We start from the raw sequence: 27,592 nt of genomic DNA on the forward strand, positions 1-27,592 counted from the left end.
CATATGCCGAGTGGGGGAATCAGGGGCAGGGCCATAATCTAGTGGGCTTTTCTATGATGACCTCCCACGCCCAAATTCAGTTCCATAAAACCATTCTTATTCCTAACCAAAGTTTCCTTCATCAGATCACAAGGTTTTAGGTATTCAACAGCTCGGGTTGAGTTAAGTTAGGGATTTGGGGAGTATATACTCACACTTGGAAGGAGAGGTCTTGCATTAAGACACGTTTCTCTTTGATCGACACGTGGTGCAACAATCCATCACCATCCCATTTGCATCAAGTGGGTCTCAGCTAATGCACTATTATCATTACCAAAGTTGCCAGTTGGCAATCTGTTAAGTCCGGCTGTCCAGACTCGAGAAGGCCGGTTTGGCGGAGGTTTTCTAATCCAGTAGTTTGGACAAAACAGCTGGTTGGGTTGGTTGTGAATTGTGAGTTAAGCACTTAAGCTGAAAAGCAGACCAGGCTTCTGTTTATAGAGTTGCGTCTTTAAAACGTTTACAGACGAGTCAACCAGCTTTGAGGCCAAGCTGATGAAGAATTACATTCCCACCATGTGCCAATGGTTTCAGTCTGTTTTAATTTCTTACAAACGTCGTTTCAAACTTTCAATAACTTAGACTACCATAGCTAGCTAGATGCACTTTATTTGACGTAATTTTTCTTATTTTTTTTAAATTTTAAGTAAAAAATATTGATTGCGAGAGAAGTAGTGAAATTGAGTCTAATTAAGGTAGTTTAGGAAATTTCTTAATAGCTTTTCTTAATACATGCCGAAGATTAAGATACTGTAACGTGAAGCCCACCAGAGTAATGTTGATTAAGGTTGGATGTTACGTTGCTTCAAAAGAAAAAAGCGATAATATCTCATGTTCACACGCAATATTGAATTTGGAATGGGAGATGAGCTATAAACAAATTCATGTACAACAAGCTACGAAACCAATCAAGAGTCCATTGAACGCAGCTAATAAGAAAATTAAGTCAATGACTTTCTCTGACAGAAAAGTTCAGGAGACATCCGACGATGCATAAGTTGAAAGATCGGTGTCTAAAGCTCTCAACTCTGATAGACGAAGAAATTGCCGAAAATTCTGTTATAAGCTAGCATGAATGATTCTGTGGTATTCTCGTTACTGTCTGACTGATTTAAACAGACAGTAATTAAAACAGGAAGAAGAATTCGTACTATAAAAGGGCGAATAACCAAAACCCACCTACCTGTCTGAATATTCAGAAGAAGACGACTGACTGCCATGGTGATTGGTTCTGCCTGTGAAAACCCCTCCGAAATGTTACCGGATTCCGGCTCTCCCGTCCGCCGGATCATTACGCTCTCGATTATCTTTGCTGCAGTTGCATTACCTTGTCTTTTTATCTACAATGCTCAGACCTATTCCTACGTAGATTTGTCTCGGTCTTTCGGTTCCTTTTCTTCCACTATCAATCAAGTTTTCTCCTCCTCTAAGGTTGATACATTATATCCCGTAAGTTTTTTCTTGTCCATTCTCTTTCTCTCTGGTACATCCATATCTTTATTAATTAAGGCGGTGTTTGTCATCGATGCTGTTGTTCCATAAAACGGTGACACACTCAGTGCCACATTGCTCTAAAAAGCGGTAACATATTTGGAACCGTTTTTCTTTTTTTTTTTTAAATGGTGATTTAAGTCACATCTTAAAAATTGAGAAGGCGTGGTTTTGAGCAATGCCGAATTTGACGTTTTCTCAATTTGGAGCTTGTTGCTGCCAATAAGGACATGATCTGACAGTGACGTAGACTTCCTATGATGGGTACCAGTGTTGAAAACAGATATGGAGCACTGGTACCAAATAGAAGGTGTTGTTGTTGCCCAAGAAAATGTCCTACCTGGCAGCAATGTTTCAAAAAAAAAAAAAAAGACCATTGCTTCCAACCCATTTAGAAAACGGTCCTGTACATGCATCATTGATGCCAAATATATATTAAGTACGTGCATTGCAATAAATGTGTACATGTATTGCACGTGTAAATGTTAAATTATATATTAATTATTTTGAATTTTTTTCATATTAATTATTTGAATTTTAGATAAATCATAGTTAGGATAGAAATCGAAAATTAATAAAAGTAACAATATGGTTAAAAATAAACTTAAATGCTTGTAATAAATGTGTACATGTATTGCACGTGTAAATGTTAAATTACAATTATTATTATTATTGTTAAATTTTGTGTTCCATGTAAAAAAAATTACTTTTATGTAATATGATGAATATATAACATTAGAAATGTTCCAAAATATTTTTGACAAAATTCTGTACTTTTTTTTTGTGTTCTATATTTTTTAAATATTTATTATTCAATTATGACACCATGAATTTCATTAAAAAGTTGGACCATTGACCCACCATCTAGATAAGAAAATGAATAGTTTTAAATTATATATTTCATCTACATTATATAAACAATTTTCACTTATCACACTTAATTTTTGTTAACATAATTAATATATAATTTTTATATATTCTTTTGATTACTTATACTTTTTTTTTATTTTTTAAAGATTTATTGTTTAACTATTATATCATCGATTAATCTATTTGAGCCAAACCACTAACTTGCCACCCAAAAAGTAATATAGTTTGATTTTTCATTAATTTTTGTATTACATTTCTAATATTGATAAATTTACTTTTTATGTATAATTCTTACTTTTGTTTAATATAATGAAAGTATAATGTTAGAGATGTACCCACTATTTTATTTTTTTATAAATATATAACATTACATATATGCCCCAAAATTTCTCTATTTTTTTGTGATTCTTTGTATTTTCTATTTTTAAAAATTTTATCATTTGACTATAACATCATTTCATTTCTAGTTTGTTTTTAAATTTGACATTCCATATTCATCATTAGTAAAAATAATTTACATTTCATACTTATTTTTGTTTAGTATAATGAACAATATTAGAGATATGTTCAATTCTTTTTACCTTTTTAATTATCATATAGTTTATTTAATTTAATTTTTATTATTTAATTATGACATTATTTATTAACCGACTTAATTCCAAATGGTTGAATTACTTACCCACCATGGGATGAAGGAAAATGGTTTTTTCTTCAAATTACTTTTCAAAATATTTAATTTTATACTAATTAAAATTAATGTTGTGGATTTAATTAGTAAAATTTAATGATGAGAAAATTATATCTTAAATATAGAACTTAATGAAAGAATATACCTTAGACATGAAATTTAATGAGAGAGAATAGAACAATATTTTTTTTTGTAATTGGTTTTAAATTTTATATTTCATTCTATCATTAATAAAAACATTTCTTATTTATTATACTTATTTTTTTAATATATCGAATATGTGATGTTAAAAATATTCCCATTTTTTAATATTTATGTTATTTTCATTTTATCTATTTTTTTTTTTCATTTTATTGTTTTATTGTGGCAATATGGATTGACACATTTGACCCAAAATGGTTTAGTTTCTTACCACCATCTAGATGATAACTCGATTTTTTCCAGCTAGATTTTAAAATTATATGTTTTTATGTTATTATAATTATTATTTATTATGTATGAATTTAATTAATAGAATTTAATGATGAGAAAAAATAAAAATGACTTAGATATATGATTCAATGAAGGTGAATGTAAGATAATACGTTAAATATTGGATTTAATGAGAGGGAAATATTCGCCCCTTTTCAACTCATTTAATATCATTAATCGATGGCCCTATTTGTCTCATTTTTTATCAACAAATTTAAATACAAAGGGATCAATTTTACCATCATAAAATTCCAGAAATACTCCTGAAACTATTTGTGCTTTTTCAAGTGGTATAGATTTCATTATTTTTAGTTGGTTTGTAATATCTGTAAATCATGGAGAGCAGAACCATTCTATATCAGTGTTTCTTGCGTGGTTATGGGATTGTGGCATATTACAGAGGCTTCGGTTAGAAAAAAATTAGTTTTCCGACACCAGAAGTGTCTATCAGCTTCTGGATATTTCCTCATTTCTCAATTGGCACTTCGAGACTTCGAGGCTCATCCTCGAGACTTAAAAAAGCCTGACCATTGAACAAGGACTGTGGATCTTTTGCTCTCAAAGTCCAAATGCTATGTATACCTTGAAACATAACTAATCATGCATTAGTAAACACATGGCAACTGGGTGAGCTTGGGGAGGATTTTGTAAATTCTAGACTCTATCCACCTCCCTAAACCTCTCAATCTATACCCGTCCCAAAACCCATATCAGGTTGGATTTTGAAAATCCAAATCCTCCCTACACATGAAAATGCAAAACCCTCTCTGACCCTACCCTCCCCGCATTCAAGGGTAGGGGTAGGCTAGGTGTAGAACCTTCATCTAATTTTTTATTATTTATTGTCATATAAGAGTAATAAATAAGTAAAATAACACAAATAAACAATAAAATGTCTAATTGTTTGATTAAAGCATGTAAAAGATACATAAACTATCAATTATCCTTCATGTAAATTTTAAAATATTATTAAATTCAAGACCTAATGCATACATTTTATTTGTTTTCCAACAAAATGCTGATTGGAGAGGGTTGGGTTTAGCCTAATACCGTACCCTAACCGTACTCGTATGGATTGTAGAATCCCAAAACTCATCCCTGCCCCAAAACCCATTATTCAAGCAAAACAACCCCGCCCCATTGATAGGAGCGGATACCCACCGGGTAGGATAGAAATTGCCATCCCTAATAAACATGCTAGTATTCACATACTGACTGTCCACATATGTTCGATCGACTAGTTTCTTTTTTTCTTTCTTTTTTTTTCTTTTTTTTTCTTTTTTTTTTACTGTCCACATTTCGCAGCTCAGCAAGGATTGTCATTAGGTATGATTCAGCGGCAAATTCACACTGACCCCACTGACCTGACCCAATAGCGGTAACCAATCAGCTGGAAATATATATTTATGCATATATATAAGCTTTCTTCTTTTTCAAGGTAGAACCTGCCCTGTAAGGTTGCTTCTACGTTTTTACAACTATAACTTAAGATTGTATGGGTGCCAAGTCTATCCCCCAGCAACAACAAGGTCTATCCCCCAACAACAACAAGGTCTATCCCCCAAAATAATAATAATAATAATAATAATAGGTTTTGATTTTCAAAACTTAAATTACTTTTATTGATTAAATTGAGCAATTTAATCGGTTGAAGATTATCATTACAATTTAAATTTTGTAGATCTAACCTTTACATACTATACACATTAAATTTAGATTGAAGAAAAATGACCAAATTATTTAAGTGAGTCAATGGTAAAGTGAGATCATGATTTTTGTAAGTTATAACCATGAGTGCTTGGATTCAAATCTCTATACCTTCAAAATATTTTGGGATTCATTCAAGGCAAGTTTAGTTCAAAGACCATCTCCACCAAGGTCAACCAAAGCCGGTCCTTTGGGTTGGTTTGGATAGGGTAAACCCTTAGACCTTGGAATTAGTCTAAGTGGGGGTCTCTTCCATGATCAATGAATTTAGAACCAGACCCTATTTGGGTTCTAGGTAAAATGCTCCCATTTGCTCACTCCTAGGTTTAAGTGATGTATATATATATATATAATAGTAGTAGATGGTACTTGTTTCCAATTTGATTTTTGATATTTTTTTGTTATTTATATAGGTTAATTTACATGTTATTTTGGGTGGGATAGATAAAATGGAAAATAGGGGGAGGTGTATTTGGAGTCTTATTTGATAATACCACTTAAGGTCAATTATGTCGCATGGAGTGGAAAGCTGGGAAATCAAGAACTAATATGTCCAAAATATGAGTGTGGCATAAATGTGTATGCTGGGATGGATGAGTGGAAAACTAGAAGGGATAGGTCAAGAATGAAGTCATTTGAAAAAGCCCAAAATATCTCAAAATAGGTAAGACTGAAAGAATGGTAGGATCCATCCAATGGACACCATAAAGGTTGCGGAATGGGTGGGCAAATTTCAAAAATTTCCTACCTTCTCCCAACTGGGAATCATATTCCCTAAATTTAGAATACAATATTCAAGGATCCTACTTGAACCATAATCAAACCAGATCTGCACCAAAAGACAAATGGGAGGAATATACCTGATCTGGAGAAGCACTATCTCCCAAAGTTGGTGTTCACGCCCAAAGAATGCTCCAAGATCCATTCCTGCTGAAGATGACACAGCTGTGGATGGAACAGAACCAGCAGGGTGCGTCCTACACACTGGATCCTTCACAAGAATCATCTGGAAGTACTAAACACTGAATCTATTTCAGTCTTTCTTGCAAGACTGATGTCAAGAACAGATTTCTTGACTTTCTTTTTTGCAAAGATCTAATTTTGCAAAAACAGATGGCGGCGGCAGGAGGAGAACTCCAAAAGCGAAAAAGCTGAACTGCTTATTCTTTCTTTTTCTGGAGTATGAGATCTGATCTCAATTCGCAGGAACCTTTCTTGCGATTTCTCTTGATTCGAAATCTGTTGTATTTCTCTCCTTTTTTTTTGGTTAGGGTTTCTCCTCCTTTCTTCTTGATTAAGAAACCTCCTAATTAGGTGTTATCCCAATCCAAATTAGTATTTGGATAGGGGATAATCTTAATCCTATCTGCAAATAAAGTTAGCTTACTCCTGATCTTATCAGGAGGTTACCAGATTCAAATCTAATTTGAATTTGGTCTCCAAGAGTGGATAAGGCTAAAGGCCCAATCCTTTTACTAACATTAATCTCAGATTCGCCCCAAGGATGGGTGATCATATCAGCCCACCTCGAAATGGGCTTTTGGCCCATTAAGTGTTCAGTGTCTAATTACTTTCCAATCTGCTGCCTAGTTGGGCTTCTTTGTATGGCGTGGGACCCAAGCATTGATCTACACACCAGCCACATGGGTTCGGCCCAGCCTTTAATACAAGGTCGAGCCGAATTCACTGAAAAACTCAATGAACCCCTTGAGTCCATCATATGGACCCTATGGGTCCAACACTTACATTAAGTGGTCCCTGGGCCAAGCCATCTTATAAAAACCCAGGGACTGTGGGCAGGTGCAAGATTAGCCCATCAGGTATTATCCTCAATGGTCTTACACTTAACCTCTCAGCCCTTAATGATCAAGCACTGCCCGACAAGAGAGGACCTCTCCCTCGGCTGCAAGGAACAGTGCCGCACTCTCCTCTCACATGGATCCTGGGAATTAAAACCATTTGCAAACAATTTGAAACCGTACATATATATATATATATATATATATAAATATATTAATTTTGCAAAACAAAATTCCAACGATTGAAATCAACTGCCGGTAGTTTGGTTTCCATCAGAGAGAGTGCATTCCCGATCATTACCCTTTGTCCGACAAAGTGGCTGATTCTGTCACTATGATCACCCACTCAGATGAATTCTCAAACTGCCCCAACATACCCAGGTTTTGATCCCCGCTAAGGATCTCACTGATTGGCATATCCAAGGCAGCCTGATCCAACACCTAGTGAAGTGTCATAATCGAGTCTAGGGGTCAGGTGTAACTTTCCAGTTTTGCCCATCTATCTCCAAGGTCCAGGGCAATACTGGAAATTTGGTCCGGTTCAAGGATTCAAGTAATCCCATACTGCATGTGCCTCGGGTCTTACCCTGGTGGCTGACACAGGCCATCCCAACACTTGGTGGCACACCAGTATCAGCCTTGGCAGGATAAATCTCCCCAGACTTATCCAACGGCTGTGAACATTTAAAACTAACACAAGTCTCTATAAATGTCCAGTTTTAGGATTTCATACAGAATTAAACCAAACAACATGAATCAAACATGCACTTTATTTATTTCCACTAAATAACAAAAGCACATCAAATCAGATTGAAGCTAAGGGCATACAAAAACTGTCTAACAAAGACCACTAAAAGCACTTGTAAGAAGAATTGCCCTGTTCAAGTTCAAGTGTTTAGAAGAGATAAGGGTAGACAAAAAAGGATAGGGGTCAAAGTAGGTAGGAATGATTTAAGTTTCTATACTTTACCAATGGGTATGGAATTAAATAGAACAGAATGACATAATAGGATTCATGTTGCTGACCTTGAATGACGATGATATAGTATGTACTATATATTTACATGGGCCAACCCAGATGCATGTCTGGGCTGGCTTGGCCCTAGACCAGACCTTGACATGTTATATCAGACCCAGGGGTGTGGGTCGGGTTGGGCCGGAAGGCCTTAAGGCCATCAATGCCCTGTAAAAACCCAAGAGAGAGTTTGCAATATGATAGAGCACTGTACAAATATTGATTTCTTTTGATTTGGGACAATAAATTTATGGCCCGTTTGGTTTGTGGAAATAGGGGTCTGGAACCAAAATCGGAATGGGTCATTTCAATTCCAATTGTTTGGTTGAATGGAATCGGAATCCTATTCCCATTTCTGATTGAATGACATTTTCCCATTTGAGAGAATGACCATTCTCTCTCCCTCCCTTGGTAATAAAATTCCATTCGGACTGATTTAAATTTTGATTCTAATTCTATGAGAATAAATCATTCAGATTCCAATTCCTACATATTTTGATTCCAATTATATCTGTGAACCATAATACGGACCCTTTATTACATTGATGGAATAGAAATACTAGTTTACAACTATTTTCTTGTCCTGATGAAGTTAGTTACTTTTGTAGGATACCAAGGAGTTGAGTCTGGAAAGTATATTGAAGGAATCGGCTATGTGGGATAAAACTGTTATCTTAACAACCTTAAACGAAGCTTGGGCGGCACCTGGCTCAATGATCGATCTCTTCATTGAGAGCTTCAGAATTGGAGATAATACGAGTTGGCTGTTGAACCATTTGGTAATTGTTGCCTTAGACCGAAAGGCATATAGTCGTTGTTTGGCTGTGCACACCCATTGCTTCGCTCTGATCACCGAAGGAGTGGATTTCTCTGGAGAAGCATATTTCATGACCGCAGATTACTTGAAAATGATGTGGAGAAGAACTGATTTTCTACGATCAGTTGTTGAGATGGGATACAACTTCGTTTTCACGGTACGCTTCCTCCCTCCCTCCCTCCCTTACTCCGTGCATGTGCAACTTCTTACGCAATTAAAATATGGTAAGAAACATATATCGATTGTATTCGCTGCTGCTCCCTTGTTTAGTCTCGGATATGGAGCATTAATGGGTATCTTTTTTCCATTGACTAATTTTATAGTGTTCCTTTTGCATTAAATACTGAATACACAATAAAGTGTGCTTCATTTACTGGAGTAAAATTTATTTGTCCATCTCTCAGGTGGATAAGTAACTTTCCCAAACGGGTAAATTTAACATTAGCTTTTTATGGGTAAAAAGGTTCTTACATTACTTATTTGAGAATCAAAAGAACATGAGTAAGTGTTATCTAGGAAGTATTTACCTAGCTAAGTGTACTTATCTGGGTAAGTGAGAAATTTGTAAACGAATGGGGCCTAAGGGTGACCATCAAAAACTATAAAACCAAATCGAACCGATGAGATCGAACCAAAAATTCCAAATAATCAAACTGGCCGGTATGCATATATTTATATTTATATATATATTATATGTATATTATTTATAATTTATATTATCTATATATTTTAAACGAATATATATGCATTATATATATTTAATTATAATATATAATATATTATTTATTATCTATAATATAATATTTTACATGTATTTCTAGAATTTGATTGTATATTTATTTATAATATATTATAAACATCAAAAACTGAAAATTTGACAAACCGAACCGGTAATTAATCGAACCAATTAGCTGTTTAACCAATTGGCTTCAATTCAGCTTTCCAAAAACTAGTAACAAAAACTTTTTTGCAAAGAAATCAAATTTATCAATTCAAAACTAAATCAATTTACATGGACAAGAATGCACTCTACAAATGCTGTCATTTTCTTGAACTTTGCATAATCGTGTTTGCACTCTTCTCAATTGAAGCCTTAAGCCCATAAACCAATTATTTGCTAGGAGACTAAAAGGATGTTAGGAACTTTTTTATGGCCACTCATCATTTTATCTTATGCAAATGATGAAAAGTTGTAAATGATCTTAATGAATCAATAACGAGAAAGTATTGTGATTCCTGAGCCTTGAAATGAGGAACTTGAAGAGACACCATCTTTTCTTTTACACGGGTGGACCAAGGGGACTCTTCAACTCTGTTTCGATCTATTCCCAAGCTTGATGCATGGGTGGGTAGCTTTGTAAGCTGCAAAGGGATGCTTAGCAGTTTGCAACCTGCATGCCCATCAAGGTGACTGTTCGTTGCAAGATCATTAAGCTCTAAAGTACTTACAGATGATTATAACAGAACATATGAACTAGGGTTTTCTTTATCAGCCTACTTGTTGAACTTTTTCCTCTGTTTAATTCAATTTTTCTTGTTGGTTGGTCTGTCTTTCAGGATGCTGATATAATGTGGTTCCGCAATCCATTCCCACGTTTTCACTTGGATGCAGATTTTCAGATCGCATGTGATCAATTCAGAGGCAGCTCGACTGATTTAAACAACAGTCCAAATGGAGGATTCAAGTATGTCAAGTCCAATAACAGGACGATAGAATTCTACAAGTTTTGGTACTCCTCAAGGTGGACCTATCTTGGAAAGAATGAACAGGATGTGTTAAACAGGATTAAGTATGGTCCAGTCATCAAAATCATTGAATTGAAGGTTAAGTTTTTGGATACTGCTTATTTTGGTGGGTTTTGTGAACCCAGCAAAGATTTGAATAGAGTTTGTACGATGCATGCAAACTGTTGTTTTGGTCTGGGTAACAAGCTCCATGATCTTAGAGTCATGCTTGACGACTGGAAAATTTTTTTCTCTTCTCCGGCAAGTGTGAAGAGACCGGCGGGAAGGTCATTCTGGAGAGTCCCACAGAATTGCAGGTATATATATAATGAGACCTTCCATTGTCCATTCATTAATTTAATTTATGTGTTCAGTGAATCATATATCAGTGATCGATCATTGGTTATTTCTTATTTTTTTCTGTCCAGACATTCATTCCATCCACCTAAAAAGAATATTAGTCACCAGGAAAGGAAGGATTGAAACTATAAAATCAATTTCCACGTCTCAAGTTTTCTCTGGAGCCAGCTTTGTAAAGGTAATACTTTTGTCCATTTAGTTATGCTGAGGCGCTCATCAGTTTTTGCCCTGGTGTTCACGCTTCGTATTTGATTTTGTTATATTTGTTTGTGACAAGAATATGATGTAGACGCTAGACACCACCGTATATGATATAGAATGGAGGTACAAATTTTGCATTAATTTTTGGGTGCAAAATTTGCACTGCCAGTGAATGCAAATAAAACAAAAAATAGAAATTTTGTATAAGATAAATCAACATAGGAGTACAGATCATAGTTGCAAATAAACAGACGCAAAATTGATCTGGGTGCAAATTTTGTATTCGATTCAGGTTTGCACTGCTAACAAATGGAGCATTGCTCTTGAATGCAAATTACATGTCTGTATTGTCATTGTTGGATTTGTGAAATTTAGAAAAATAATTTATTAAAAGATAAACAAAAAAACTATATTCGTCTTTGCATTTAAATGCGGGTGGCGATAATATAGAAATTTTAAACCAGCAGTTAAAAAAGATTTATATATATCAGTTCACAATATTGATATATTGGTATAAAGCTTCTTTATTTATTTATTTATTTTTGCAATTCATTGTAGGTGGTGCAAATGCCTCGCCTTCAACAAAGTTGTATACCAAATCGTCACTACTTTTGTTAGTGAATCAACGTCAAGGCATCGAAAGACTGGTTGCTGTTAGAAATTTGTTGTGTGCAATTTCTCTTTCTTTAATTTCTTTTTCTTTTTTCTTATATGACTCTAAAAATTTACAATTACTCTTACCTATTGTCCTATTGTCTGGGCCGATGATTTTTGAGCAAGTTAATCAGCGGGTTTGGGTTAAAACGGAATTGCCATTATCATCACTCTGGTGATGGTTCAACCGATCCAATTGCCCAAATCAATGACGGGTTTATTACATTATACGCAATGCAAGTGATCAGAAAAATCAAATTTTCCAAAACAAAAAGGAAAAATTCAATCATGTATTTTTTTTCTCCACCCCTTTTCATTTTTACGTTAGAAGCAATTGTGGATGTTAGGTTGAACACTTGAACTCCCTAGTAGGGATGCCACTTCAAATTTCAAATTTGATATGGAATTGTCACTTCAAATTTCAAACCCAATCCAAATCAACCTCAATCCGAACCTGTGCTGAACCGGCTAAACGGAGAGGGGATATCAGGCCCGATCCACCCCACCCTACAGCTATATATAACCATGCTTAATATTTACAAAGATTTTCAGGCAAAATAGATTTTTTTTTTCACACAATACAAAAATGTAAGAAGAGGAGAGAGGAAGAGGGTCACCTTGTCTTGTACCTCTAGTTAGGAAAAATGAGGCTAATTTGGGTTTTACTGAGTGGTGGATTGGAATTCATAAAGAGGACCCCCTCAAAACTCAAATTATTCTGGATAGAGCTTATAAGCTTTTCTCTGAATATTGGGATCGTACTGAGAAGCCTAATAATAACAAGTTTTAATAAAAATGAAAAACATTTCATGGATACCCCCCAAATCTGGATACAGTTAAAAATTAACTTTGATGCTTCTTACACTTGGAATGGTGGTTGTACAGTAGCTGCCATTGCAAGAAACCATTTGAACAAGGTGTTGGACTACAAAGGATATACTTTGGGCACCTCCTCTGTTAATGTTGCAGAGGCTTTGAGGGCGTGGGAAGCTCACAATTTGGCTACATACTTTAATAATTTTTTCAATTATAAAAGAAGGGGGCTTGAGGCTAGTCAGAAATCGTCTCAAAGGGCTAATCCCTCCTCCTTCGAATTTAAGGAATATTATTTTAGACTGCTTGCATATGAAGGGGAAGCTGGAGGGTAGAGTTAGCTACAGGCGTATGTACCAAGAGGCAAATGAAGCAGTGGATTGACTTGCAAACCAGGTTCATTCTTTACCGGATGGTGCCATCTCCCTTAATCTTTGTAATCTTCCTAGAGAGCTGGGTCTTATTTGTTTTAGCGATGTTTTGGGGGCATACTACATTTCAGTCAAGCTATTTCAACTTCAAGGGATCAGCATTAGCACAAGTGAGTGTGGCTTTACCACTTAACCTGATCCACTGACATCCACTTCGAATCCAATACATTTGGACTTGAGATTCAGTTTGAAAGGAGTATAAATACAAACATGTAGAGTGTAAAAGTAAAACTTTGAATTTTGTTTGTATTTACATTATATATATATATATGTATATATGTATGCATATATGTATGTATGTATGTATGTATGTATTTGTTCTCTTTTCAAACTGAACCTAAAGGGATATTCATTCAAGTCCACACAAATTTAAATTTCAATCACGTTAAAAGTGGAAAATTGGTAAACGATCTCCCCAAAGTGTTTCTATAACTAAAATTCTTTAGAATTCAGATCCACTCCCAACAGAACTTGTTTCTAACTTATTGATGGCCATATTATTTGCAGACAATTCCTACAACTTGGTTATTTTTATTACTAGTGGGGATTAGTGCGATGCACGGGCTTTATTAGAAGAATGTGAGGCAAAAGGAGTTAGGGGTGCAACTCGGATGGGTTCAACCTGAGCCTAACCTAGCTCAACAAACACAGGTTGGGCTTGAATTTTTGAACTTCAACCTGGGCTTGGGCCAAAAAGCTCAAGTCTGACTTAAACTCAGGTTGGGTTTGAATTGAGTTCTCAAGTAGCTGAGACTGATACAATCCCATCTGAGCCCGCCAACATTTTATGATATACATATCTACATATTATCAATCTATTCTACCTAAAAACTGGGCTACAAAGATAAATACACCCAAGCCTAAACCTAGCTTGAGATGTTGGGTTGAGCTTTGGTTGCACCTGGGTTAGTAAAATTGGGCTTAACCTTGAGCTGGGCCGAGCTTGAGCTCGAAGTGAGACTTAGGGTTGGGCTTGGGTTGAATCTCAACTTGACCCAACCCACCCATGTTGCACCCCTAGAAGGGGCATTGTGACATTCCTAATCGTACTAGTTTTTTGTTATTATTAAATTGTTTTAAATTTTACTAAATTTTTATTTTGTATTAATTTTTGTTAATCTTAAATGGATTAGGAGATTTTAAACATACAATTATTAAGTTTGAAACTATTAATTTTGTTAATTTTTAATTTTATCAACAAATTTGTAGTATAATTTTATTTTTTAAATGAATATCAAAATATAAGATTTATTTTTTGAAACTAAAATTTTCTTAATTTTTGGTTGTTTTATTAATAAACATGTATTAATTTGTAGTAACTTTATTTTTAAGTAAAACATGCATCAATAAAAAATATTAAAATAATTTTTTATTAATTCATATTATTTTATCTATAATTTTTATTACATTATTAACTTAATTAATTAAATAATTTATTTTGTTATTAATTAATTAGTTAACTAATTATATAATTATTATATTATTTAGTTAATATTTTTAATTTATATAATCATTCTCTAATTTAACTAAATTTGTTAAGCTAATTAATTAAGAAAAGTAAGTTGACTAAATAAAAGTAAATGATTAAATAACCATGTACAGGTTAGGTGTACCCAAAGCTTACTAGTAAGTAATAACTAACTAATTAATTAGATTGATTTAAGATAACGAAGTTAATTAATTAAGTTAATAACTTTAACTATGTCAATGAAATAAATTACGTTAAAACTTATTTATTTTTGAAGTTAACTAATTGATGAATTATGTAATTAATGGCATAATTTTGTTATCATTAATTAATTATGTAATTCACTTTGTTTAAATTTTTTCTTTTCCATAATTTTGTCGAACATTACACTTATGCATTTTCTTTGATTTTTTTTATAATAATATTATAATTTCCATGGTGTATAGAAGAATGTGGGCTTTTCTTTTGGGGTTGGGGTCAGGGTAGTCGGAAAGTAGGGATTAATAGGAGCAAGGAGAGATTTGCTGATGTGGCCTAATGAGAAGGTTAGGGAGGAGTAATGGAGAAAGGAGAGAGAGAATTAAGGAAAGTGTAGGAAAGGAGGTTTGGAGAAAGGAGAGACAATGTGATGTGGACAATACAACCCTTAGTGAAGAAAGCATTCGTCTTGATGATAAATCTCAGATTTTAACTTTTAAAATCTACGGAAGAGCTTGAGATGAGAGAGAGCTTTTTTTTAGCCCTTACAGTGACATCAAGAAAAATAATAAATCTCAGATCCCATGGGAATTCTTGAAGAAAGCATTCGTCTTGATGATTACTAGCCCATTTAACAAATGATGCAATTTGTGGGCTTTTAACGCAGCCCATGTTTCGACCTAGGGCTGGCAATTCTGACCCCAATCCACTTTGCCCACTTTGGAATTCACCCATATCCATCCATTCTAATGATGAATCAATATGGGTTGAATGATCCATTAGGGTCAGGGAAAAAGGGGTCAAGGTAGGATTGAGTCGAGGGTTACATTGGGTCAATGCTCTCTCTCTAAAAGAAGGTTGGGATTTGGTGAAAAGGTCGAATGACCCTTGAGATTTGTAAAACAGTAAAAGAGGATTTGGAAAAAGGGGTTCAAAACATGCTCATCTGCTAGCAAACGAAATGCAGTGGCGACCCAGAGCGCAGAGAACACCGACGACCAGGGCGCAAAGTTCATCTAGCGGTGAACGAAACAAGCTATGCACTCTCTCTCTCTCTCTCTCTCTCTCTCTCTCTCTCTCTCTCTTTACTTTTTCCTCTCATTGTCTCCACCTTGACGTTCATGTCCACCCGAGGACCACTGAACACCAAATGGAGCATAGACGACGAAGCTCTTCTATTTTTTCTCTCTTTGGTTCCTCAAGCAGACTGAAATCGTGGTTTTTCTATCATTCAAAAATCTGTTTAGAATGCAGCCAAGATTTCAAAACGTGTGTTATTTTTCTACAAAATTTGTTTATTTTTCTTTAATTTTTGTATTTTTGTTATTTATTTGCAACTTCCTGCTTTTCTATAACTTATGGTGTTTCTTTTTTGCCATTTTTTGTTTTTATACAATTTTTATAATTTCCAAGTTTTTGTCCATTTCCAATTTTCTTGGCATTTTGTATTTTTAGTGTTTTTTCTATAATTTCCAGTTTTTTCATAATTTCTGTTTTTCTGCAATATTCTATTTTCTACAATCTATATATTTTCTTGTATTTTTTGTTATTTATTTGAAATATCTATGTTTTTCTATAATTTTTGGTGTTTCCATAATTTTTGTTCTTTTTCTACAAATTCTGTTTGCTGAAAATTTTTACATTTTTTTGCAATTTCTGCAATTTTCTATATTTTTAAAGTTTATGTTCTTTATTTGAATTGTATGTTTTCATTTATTTATTTTTTTCAATTTTTGATGTTTTACCTGATATATTTATTTTTTAACATTTTTTGTGTATTTATGTATTTTATATTTGGAATTTTTTTTTTTGAATTTTTATCTTTTTTTCATGCATTTTAGTTGAAATATATATTTTAAAGTTTTCTATAATTTTCTGCAAAATTTTTCATTTTTTGAATTTTGATGCAACTTTCCTGTATTTTTTTTGTAATTTTTGAGATTTTGAATGAAATATATATTTTTTACCATTTTTTGTGTTTTTATGATTTTCTTTGAAAAAAATGGAGCTTTTTTTTTTACTTTTTTATGTTTTTTAGTTAAATATCAAAATATGTCGTTTTTGTTTTTTATTTAATTAGAATAAAAAAGTTTATTTGTAATCAAGGGTTAAATGGGTGTGTAAGGGTGGGTCAAGGTCAGAGTGGGTTGTGACCCTCTTTGACCTAGTAACATGGGTGGGAGATGGGTTAGTGGGTCAATATGGGTGGATCGATACTCAACCCACACCCATCCGAACCCAACCTACCCATTTGCCACCCCTATTTTGGCCATTGTAGGAGTAGTGGTTCCGATGTAGCATGCCCATCTTTGCACCAAGAATTTCACCTCTGTAGTTTAGGCGATACAATTTCCATCCCGTTTTGTTGAGGCATCGAAATTTACCTTTATAACATTGGTTTCAAGGGGTATCCATTTTAGGATCTTGTCACCCCCAACTTTTGCTTCAAGAGGATTGCTATTTGCCTCAATGTAATCCTTATTTCTAGGCCTTCAGTGCCACTAGGGAAGGGGATTGCTTTGGTGGGGCAGGGATGGAAATTAATAGGGATCTCTAGTTGGGGTTGGGGTTAGGGCCGGGGATGGGAAATGAGGTCTTCGCCCACCCTGACCCCAATTATATATATTATTCATATTAAAATATATATATATCAAAATATATTTAATTTTTTTTATCAAGGAAAAGACATTTTGATAAGGGTTGTAATGTATCACCCAATTGCTCATTCTATGGGGAGGTAGAAGACCAGAATCATATTATAGACAACTATTAGATGAAAGCCCAAGTTTGGGAACACCCAGATATCTCGAAGACAACAACCACATGAAGACTTTGATTTTTTCCATGCATCTAGTCTTTCTTATATTTTTTATGAAACCCAAGTGGGTGGGATCTATAGTTTCATTGGTTCTTATAGAGTTATAGGCCGATCTAGTAGTGAGATTTCCATCCAAGTTATTTCTTCATATTAATCCTATCCTCATTCTTATTTGAGGGAATATGAATCGCTTTGATTTTTTTAATGATTTCCAATATAACTAACTTTGATAATTTGTTTAAATCCTAGGGTTTTGTAAGAGGGTTAATGGATTTGTTAACTTTGATTAAGGTTCATATCTCCCTCCTCCTAGCTCCTGTTAGGTAGTAGATATTTTAGGGGCTTTGAGTCTACCCACCTGTCGGTCTAGAATCTATATTTTGTGCCATTTCTAATGCTTCAACTTGTTCCTTGTCTCACCAATACTTTTCACCTAATTAATTTTTTTTCCATGCCCATGAGTTTTCTTTTGGGGCTTTAGGGATCATAAACCCTGAGTTATATAAATCCACAATCCATAGGTTTTGTTTTTGAGTCATTATCTTCCAACCCGATTTCATTAGGTTTGTTTGATTAATTTGATTTTACTTTCTAATACCTAATCCTCCAAACATTGTATATGTACATACTGAATCCCACTTTCATAGTTCTGTTATGTTGTTGCTCTTTGTTCCCCAAAAGAATTGTCGTTGTGCTTTGTCTAGCTCCTCCTTTTCTTTTTGATGAACAACAAGAGGTGCTACAAAAGTCAGAGGGCAGTACACCCCCAAACATTCCATAAGCAAATTAAATCGAGCTCCTTAGGAATACTACAAGGGTTATAAGAAAATGACCCATCAACTGAAGATATAGGTTTATTTGCAATCTAGTCAACCGCTTGATTTGCCTCCCTATACACATGCCTATAAATGACACCACACTCCAACTTGTCTTTCATTTGTAAGCAATATGAAATGATGTTACTAAGGTTCTAACGGGGAGAAGACAAACCCCTTAAGACAACGGATGGTAATGTTCAAATCTCCTTCAATGATGATCGAGTGGTTGCGAAAGTTGGCCACCAAGTTGTGAGCCTCCCAAGCCTCCCACGCTTTAGCAGAGTTTATCGTGGAAGTGCCTAAAAAAGTAGCCTTTGAAGTCCAAAATCTTGCATTGATGGTTTCTCGCGATGGCCGCCACAGAACACCTACCATTCTTGTGATAAGAAGCATCAAAATTAATTTTAATTTCTCCATGATTCGGAGGGGCCCAAAAGATGGCTTTCCAACTTCTTAACTCTTTGATGGACTTTGGTTTTTCAAATAACTCCTTATATTCAAGAAAGGCCCTTAGGGATTTATCCATAATAATTTGCGAGGGGTCCTCTTTATTGTTGAAAGTTAATTGGTTTCTATCTTTCTAGATATGCCATAGAAAAAAGTCACACCTTTCTTTTAAGAAGCCCCTTTCACTTATATCATTCTTGTGAACTTTTGTCCACCATTCACCTATATTAAAGTTATTCCCAATTGAGATCCCTAAATTTAATTGGAGGGTATCCCAGTTTTGCTTCAAAACAATACATTCAATAAAACATGATTGGTATTTTCTTCCCTACCACATCTACAACAATCACCATCAATCTTGAATACTCATTTTCTTAAAGTATCTTTCACAGATAGTCTTAAATAAAGAAACAAGAATATGAATACTTTAATTTTCGTTAGGATTTTAAGACTCCAGAATTTGATCTTGAAGTCCTCACATTTTAGTTTGTATGCCGATTTAATGGTGGACAAGGCATTTGGATTCAACCTCTAAATCAAATTACCTTCTCTAGGGCTTAAGGGAATAAAAATCGCTTTGATTGTATTCCAAATACTCAGGGGGACACAATTTCTAATTTGGGATTTCTTCCACACACCTTTATCTTTATCAATGAAATCATACACCATCTCATTTTCATTGAATTGATGCATAGGGGTTAAGGTCTCAGCCAGAGAGTTCTCTCCAATTCAATTATCATTCCAAAATTTAATAGATTTATCCTTACCAACTTCCCATCTAAGTCATTTCCTTAAAAGTCTCTAACACTCGGGATGCTTCTCTAAGCTCACGACATTCGTTTCTTCTTTCTTGCATCCAAAAAATTTTCCTTGTTGAGGTACTTACCCTTCACCACTTTAACCCACAAATTATCTTCATCGAGAATCTTCCTTCCTAGTTTTTTCAGGCTCACTTCATTAGTCCATTTAAGATTCCTTAGCTCCAAAGCCCACAACTCTTTGGGGTGCAAACTTTCTTCCAATTCGTAAGGCGGACGTGCTTTTTACCTCTATCTTTGTTCCAAAGGAAGTTCCTTTGAGCTCTGTCAATTTCCTCCAGAGTATTGTCAGGAATTTCAAATGATCTCATAATATATTGAGGCATCGAAGAGTGACTAAGTTGATAAGAGTTAGCTTTCTGGCAATAGACAAGGTGTTTTTCTTCCATCTCGAAAGTCTTTCTAACACTCTTTCCACAACATATTGAAAAATTCTCTTTGTTACCCAAGAGTTAATTATCGGGGCTCCCAGATAGAAATTTGCATCATAATGAACTGAAATCTTAAGGATCTGAGTTAGATTTTTTAGAATATATTGGGAATATTCTTAGAGAAAAAATGGAAGACTTGTTAAAATTCGGGATTTGTCTAGAAGCCTTGGCGAAGTTAAGAAGAATCTCTTTGATTCTCAACCCTGCAACTATTGTAGGCTCAGCCAAGATGATACAATCATCTACAAATTAGAGAATTGAGATTTTAGACAATGCTTAGCAGCTCTACACCCAATCGGTTTATCAATGGTCATAGATTCCCTTTCACACTTTTTGATTAAAACTTTAGCACATAAAACAAAAATGTAAGGGGACAAAGGGTCTCTTTGCCTTATCCCTCCAGAAGGCTTGAATTCACTAGATGGAGACCCATTAATGAGAATTTGAAAAGAAACAATTTTAATACATTCCACCACCCATCCGATCCATTTTTCATGAAAACCAAATTTTCTCAACATCTTCTCAGTAAACTTCTATTCCAGCCTATTATATGCTTTCTACATATCAATTTTGTAGGCCATAATACTATTTTTACCCTTATTTTTTCTCATGGGCAATCAAAATATTGTCACTAATTTGTCTATTTAGAACATAAGCACTATGGAGTGGAGAAATAATCTCATTAAAGAAGGGTTTTATCCTATTTACAAGTATTTTTGATATCACACTGGAAATAACATTACATAAGCTGATGGACCTGTAATTATTCACTATCTCTGGATTCTTAGTTTTGGGGATTAAGGTAATGAAGGTCTTGCTCAAAATTGGAGATAATTTTCTTATGTAAAAGAAAATTTTCATAGTTCCACAAAAATCCTCTTTAACCACATCCCAAAATTTCTTAAAGAAAAGGGCATTAAGACCATCAAGATTTGGAGCCTTAAGCTCTCCAATTGATTGGAGTGCTCTATAAATTTCCCTTTCTGACACTTCTCCAATAATGCTTTCATTTTGGCTATTAGTAATACTTTTCTCAATTTCCTTAATAAGTTCATTAACTCCATCCCTCATCTTCAAATCTTTTCTTGAATTCTTTACAGAAGAAGTTAGAAATTTGATCAAGGTCCTGAAGATTCTCTCCTTGATTCTTGATATCCAGGATTTTGTTTTTAGCTTTTTTAGTGGTTGCTGAAATATGAAAAAACCTGTTGTTCTTATCCCCAAGTTTAATCCATTCAATTATAGATTTCTAAGCCCAATAAATCTCTTCCCTCATCAAAATTTTATTTAATTGCTTCTATAAGGCCCTCTCAAGATTAATGAGCGGTCTATCATCTTCATTGTGAATTAGTTTTTTTGAACTTCTTCCATAGCCTTTATGATATCTTGTTTTTTCTTAAATATGTTACCAAAATGAAATTTATTCCATCTCGAGATTTCTAACTAAATTGTTTCTCTTTCTAATATATCTCATAGCTTTTGATCTAGTAGCCTCACACCCCAAATCGATTCCACAATATTTTTGAGATTCGGATTGAGGCATCACATAGCCTCAAATCTAAATGATTTCAACCTAGAAGTATGATTAGTATCAGTACTTAACACTAACGGGGAGTGGTCAAAAGACATAAAGGGGAGGTTCTTTAGGAGAGCATTAGGGAAAGTATGTCTCCAACCTTCATTAACAATGGCGGTCCAACCATTCCCAAGTAGTTTTATTTTTCCATGTGAAAGGGTTTCCTTTCATTTCTAACTCTATTAATTCACAGTCAAATATTAATTCATTGAACTCTCTTGTTTAGCTAGTACTAACCTCCCTACCCCCTTTTTTACTATTATAAGACCAATATGTATTGAAATCACCAATAAGAATCCATGGATATGATTAGAGGAATTATCTGCAACATCCTTATTCCAATCCCAAACAATCTTTCGGTCCGTTCTATTAGGGGGAGCATATACAAACGAACAATCCCAAGTGATATTAGTTGAAAGATCATGAATGTTAACATGGATAATTCTATCATTTGAAAATAAAACATGTTGGTCAAAAATATTTTTGTTCCATAAAATCCATAAACCTCCTAAAAATCCTACAGAATCCACAATCTCAAAATTAGCGAAAAGAAAAGATTTAGAAATCTTTCTAGCTCTCTCAGGATTAACTCTTGCTTTCATAAAAAAAAACATATGTCAATTTTATGGACTCTAGCAATATCAATAACTTGGTGTTGGAGGCAAGATCTCCCTGCCCCATGGACATTCCAACTAAGGATTTGCATCGTTGACGGTAGTCGAATTAGGACCTTCATTGTCCTCCTCTAGTTTGGTGATCTCCATATTTAGCACTTCCTCATACGTCAGTTTTTTTTTTTTTTTTTTTTGAGTTAGGTTTCCCCATCAGCTCATCTTCATTATTTAAATTAGATTCAATTCAGTTATCAAGAAGATCATCATCCTCACCATCAACCCCTTCCATATTAATAGCACCCTTGTTTGTTTTGGTGAGTGAATCAGATTCCTCCATAACCTTTCCATCCTGCAATATAACATATTTAGATCTTGTAGAGCCATTATTCTTCTGAATCCATCTTATCCGAACACTTTCCTGATTAGAGGTTTAATGGTGGCGTGACCAACATTTATAAAGCGGGTCCTGGATCTTTCTTTAATCATACCGACCCTGAAATCTTTAGCCTGGGCCCAATGTCCTTTTTGTACATTCCATGGCCTCCCCTACGTTTGTCAAACACAATGTTGTTCTAGGGCTTGAGGCCAAAATCAAATTTTTAAGTTGTTGTTTCCTTTTACTTTGAACATAAGTCCAACCCTCATTAAAATTATTATTATTTCTTTTATTTTTTGGATACTCTTTATACTTGTGCCCTCTCTACCCATAATTGATGCACAAGTCAAAAGAATTTTCATAGAACACTTTAATGTGGTCCTAAATACCCCCTAAAGTAAAAGGGATTTCCAGAATAAAGGGGTTTGTGAGACTAACCCTTACACACACTCTCGAGTAGACCGTTTTATTTGTATAATCATCCAGTTTCAGAACTTCACCCATGTCCCTTAGAATAACCTCAAGACCATCCTTGCGCTAGTACTCAATAGGGAGTCTAGGGAGCTTGATCCACAGATTTGCAGACTTTAGCTTTTCCCTTAGTGGGTTAAAACTTGGTTTCCATGGCACAAGAACTAGGTATTTACCATTCACCATCCATGGACCATTTTATAGAACCTTCTCATAATTTGCTTGGGTGGAAAAAGAGATGAGGAAAAAATCATTACCAATTTTTTGAATATCTGTCTTATTGTCCATCTTCCATTCACAAGCCTTTTTAGTGATGACCATAAGAGATTCAACTTCACCCAACACCTTTCTCCTTTGTGGTTTCTCTTGGAATATCAAACAAGTTCATTTGGTATTGAGCCATGTTTCCTACTATAGATTTTAGTAATGTAATTTTTCCACCAAGGAATAGAATCATACTCCTCCGTCCATCTAGTTTTTGCTTTACTTTATGTGCTAGCTCTTTGAAATTGTTGTTAGTGACTCTTTGCAATACTAATGGAGCTCCTAGATATTTTTCATTTTTATTGTTTCATGGTATCCCCACAAATCGAGTCCATAATCTTTGGAACCTAGGGGGAACATTTATTGAGAATAGCATCAATGCTTGAAAATTGGTCTTCTGACCCGATGTCAAGGTCTACTTCCCAAGAATGTCCTTTATTATATGACAAGCCTCTAGGTTTGCTTTTGCAAATCTTATACAATCATCAATAAATTGCAGCGTTGATATTATTGGGCTTCTTCTTGCCATTTTTATTCCAATATGAAGCATATTTAGAAATGGCAACGGGGCAGGTTTGGGGTGGGGCACCCCCTCCTCGTCCCCACCCCAAAGTCACGATACCTTGCCTTGTACCCACCCCGTTCCCGGTGGCGGGGCATCCATTCCTCGTCGGGGATAGGGAATCCTAGAATTTTCCCCATTTCAAGGCAATTACTTAAAAATTATCTATTTTATGTACAATTTATACATAGGATATATGAATTTGGGGGTATTTTAGAATTGAATTATAATATTTTAGGGGTAATTCAAAAATAAAATTATGGGATCCTAAGATTTTAAAAATTTAGAGAAAACTTAGAGTAATTTTAAATATCAATATTAAACCTAGAGATATTTTACTAATTTACCTTCGGATTCGAGGAACTATATACAAAACCCATCCTCACCCGTACTCGATTCGGGGAAAAATTATTTTCCTCGTCCCCGCCTTGTCATTGTTTTGGAATGGGGAAATTGCCATCCCTAGGCATGTTCCCTTTAGAGTGTTTCTCTATATTTTGGGTTAGAGCTTCATTGCATAAGAGAAATAAATATGGGGACAGAGGATCCCCGTGTCTGATGCCTCTAGTGGACTTAATGCTCTCAATTGGGGATCCATTGACTAAGACTTGGAAGCTTACTATGGTTACACACTCCATCACCCATCTTACCCATTTTTCATGGAATCCCAACTTAAGGAGAGTCATCTTTAAGTAATCCCATTTTAGTCTATTATAAACATTCTCTATATCAATTTTGTAGGCTTTTACCCTTGTTTTTCCTTTTTCCTTTTTCATGATATGGAAAGTTTAATGAGAAATTCGTACATTATTGATGATTTGTCTCCCCAAAATGAAAGGAGACTGATTTGGGAATACTAATTTTCCCAATAGAGGTTTTAAACAATTTACCAGAGTTTTGGCAATTAATTTTTGGATCACATTACAAAGACTAATTGGTCTATAATGTTCTAGAGACTTTAGGTTTTTTGTTTTTTTGGGATGAGTACCAAGAAAATTTTATTTAGATACTTCGTCATTTTTCCATAGTGAAAGAAGGCCCTAATTGTATTAATTGTTGATTCTTTGATAATTTCCCAGTATTTATTAAAGAATTTTGCATTTAAGCCAAAGGCTTTTAAATCTCCTATAGAATTTAAAGCTTACAAAATTTCTCTCTCCTCTATCTCGATCACTAGGTATTCATTGTCTCTCTCTCTCCTTCAATTTTTAGTCTTTCTTTGAAGCTCTCAATCAAAATATTGTTTACTCAAGCAAAGATTTGTTTCAAATTCTTGAATTGGCCCTTGAACCAACCCTACCCAATATGTTATTAAGTAGGGTCTAGTTTCAAATTCTTGGAGCTGAGTCCTATGCAAACCAATTCAAGTTCTTTTTTCTCTTCCCTTTATATATATATACATCTCTTTGGTGCTAACCAACTTTCTTCGTCAAGCGAACTCCGCCGTGCACACCCTGACTCTTTAGTCCAAGAGGAACCTGAAGCGGGCTCTGAACGCCGAGTCGTCCCGCGCAGCCCATGCCAATCTGAGGGTAGCTCACAGCCAAATCCACCAGCTGGAGAGCGACGCCGAGGCCCAGAAGAATGTCATCACAACATTGATGGCGGAGAAGGACGAGCTGGCACATGAGAAGGATGCGTTGAGGGGAAAGGTGGATGCCCTCAAAGCAGAGCTGGCACGTGAGAAGAGTGTGCTGAGGGGCGAGCTGGACGCCCTCAGGGTAGAGGCAGAAGGCCTTAAGGAGAACAAAAAGGCCCTTCTACACGAGGTGGAGTTCCTCAAGGCTGACATCGAGATCCTTACTCAAGCCATAGAGGAGACAATGATCAAGTCTGTCGCGGAGTACATCCAATCGGACAAGTTCGATGCCATTCTGGGGGAGGCCTACCATAAGGGGTTCAAGCTTAGTAGGTGGCTGATAAGGCATACATACCCCGAGCTTGATACGAGTGCCATCACCACCTCACGAATCACGGATGAGATAGCTCGTCAAGCCACAGAAGATCTGGATTTCGAGGAGGAGGACGGTGATGAAGAAGCAGATGTCACCGATCAACCTGAAGCTTCTGAGGAGGTCCCACGCGGAGATGAAGAGCCCCCGAAGTAATTGTTTTTTGTACTCCAAGCCTGCGAGCTCAATTTTAGTTTCTTTTTCCTTTTTCCCTTTTTTTTTGTCAAGCTCATTGTGAAAAACTTATTTGTTAATGAAATCAACTTTTTCTTTGCCAAGTGTTGTTACTTGCTAAAGCATCTGTTTTGTCCGAGCTATCATAGTAAAGTGTACGAAGTAGGGTTTCTCAACCGTTGCCACCCCGACCTCTCCTAGTACCTTGCGGGGGTGGATCTTGTGACATACATCGAGGTGACTGACATAGTAAGGCATATGCCCGAACTGTCTTCTGGTTGTACACTGAGGTGAGCTAAGCATCGCGGAATCTATCGGCCGGCTTGCACCCTTGACAACTTATGTATTGTGGTGCCGAGCTCCTTGGTCAGCTCGATATTTTAGCCCCTTGGTCGGGGGAAACTGGCTTCAGCCACCCTCGGAGTTCGTTCGTGTTATAGAGGCGGCTAGGTTATTACGTCAGAGTTTTTTAGTTCGGCATTAGGGAGTTTTGCCATGGCATAGAAGCGACTGGGTCTTATTGCGCCGAGGTCTTTGTTAGCTCGGCATTTTGGCCCTTAGGCTCAGAGAGTAACACGTGGTCTACTCAGTTATTTATAGGTAATACTGCCTTAGGTTGACAATATTCCATGGCCGAGGTACTTGTTTCCCTTCCAAGGTTTCGAGATCGTATGTTCCTTCCCTGAGTACTCACTTTACTCGATAGGGTCCTTCCCAGTTCGGATCGAGCTTACCAACACCGGGCTCAGGAACCATAACCTTACAGAGAACCAGGTCGCCAACGCGGAGAGTTCGCTTTTTGACCCTAGTGTTATAGTACCGAGCTACCCTTTGCTGGTAGGTTGCGGTCTTGATGTACGCGAGGTCCCGTACTTCGTCAAGTAAGTCAAGGTTGGTACGTAGCTCATCTTCATTTGCCTTGGCATAATACGCTTCTAGTCTCAACGAGGGAACTTCGATCTCAGCTGGAATGACTGCTTCGGTGTCGTAGGTGAGGTTAAAGGGGGTTTCTCCTGTAGCAGTTGTTCGATCTGGGCAAATGATGATGCACGATCTAGGCACTCCTAGCTGGCTGTAACCTGGATCCTAGCTGTGACAGACGGTACCTGAGACGGAGAGGAACGTGAAGGATTCCCGGGGAGCTCTCCTGGTGGGTACACTCCGATGGCTAAGTTAGTATTATGAGGAAAACTCAAGGAAAGCATAGAGAGAGTTAAGAGTGCTGAAAATGCTAGCTTCAATACCTTTGCTTTGTGGGGGTCTGGGTCCTCTTATACCGGAGCTCTGTCACATCAGGTGTAACCGCCACTGCCCTAGCTGTTACTGCTAGGGTTGAGATGGCGGGTGCAGGCTGCTACTGTAGGGTACGGACCCGTCAGGCGTGCCATGCTTTTCAGAGATGGCAGGCACAACGCCGACTGGCGAGAGATGTGGGCGTTGCCTCTAGATTTGGCAGGTACAGATGTCAGGCGGATCTTCCCTACAGGCTTCCAAGCTGCTTTGCACCGAACCACCTGGGGCTCA

General features: G+C 35.8%; 1 protein-coding gene across 1 annotated transcript; it reads left to right on the top strand.

Annotated features, from left to right (window-relative positions):
- Window positions 1-1,257: 1,257 nt before the first annotated feature.
- LOC148861521 (uncharacterized protein At4g15970-like) lies at window positions 1,258-17,304 on the top strand. Its single transcript, XM_088985051.1, has 5 exons — window positions 1,258-1,488; window positions 8,689-9,054; window positions 10,455-10,939; window positions 16,111-16,159; window positions 17,236-17,304. The coding sequence occupies exons 1-5, from the start codon at window positions 1,258-1,260 to the stop codon at window positions 17,302-17,304; spliced, it is 1,200 nt and encodes a 399-aa protein (XP_088841177.1).
- The last annotated feature ends 10,288 nt before the right edge of the window (window positions 17,305-27,592 follow it).

Source organism: Nelumbo lutea, chromosome 4 (genome assembly GCF_056320005.1).
Source record: "Nelumbo lutea isolate HS-2025 chromosome 4, American lotus-T2T, whole genome shotgun sequence".
In the NCBI taxonomy this organism is placed as follows: Eukaryota; Viridiplantae; Streptophyta; class Magnoliopsida; order Proteales; family Nelumbonaceae; genus Nelumbo; species Nelumbo lutea.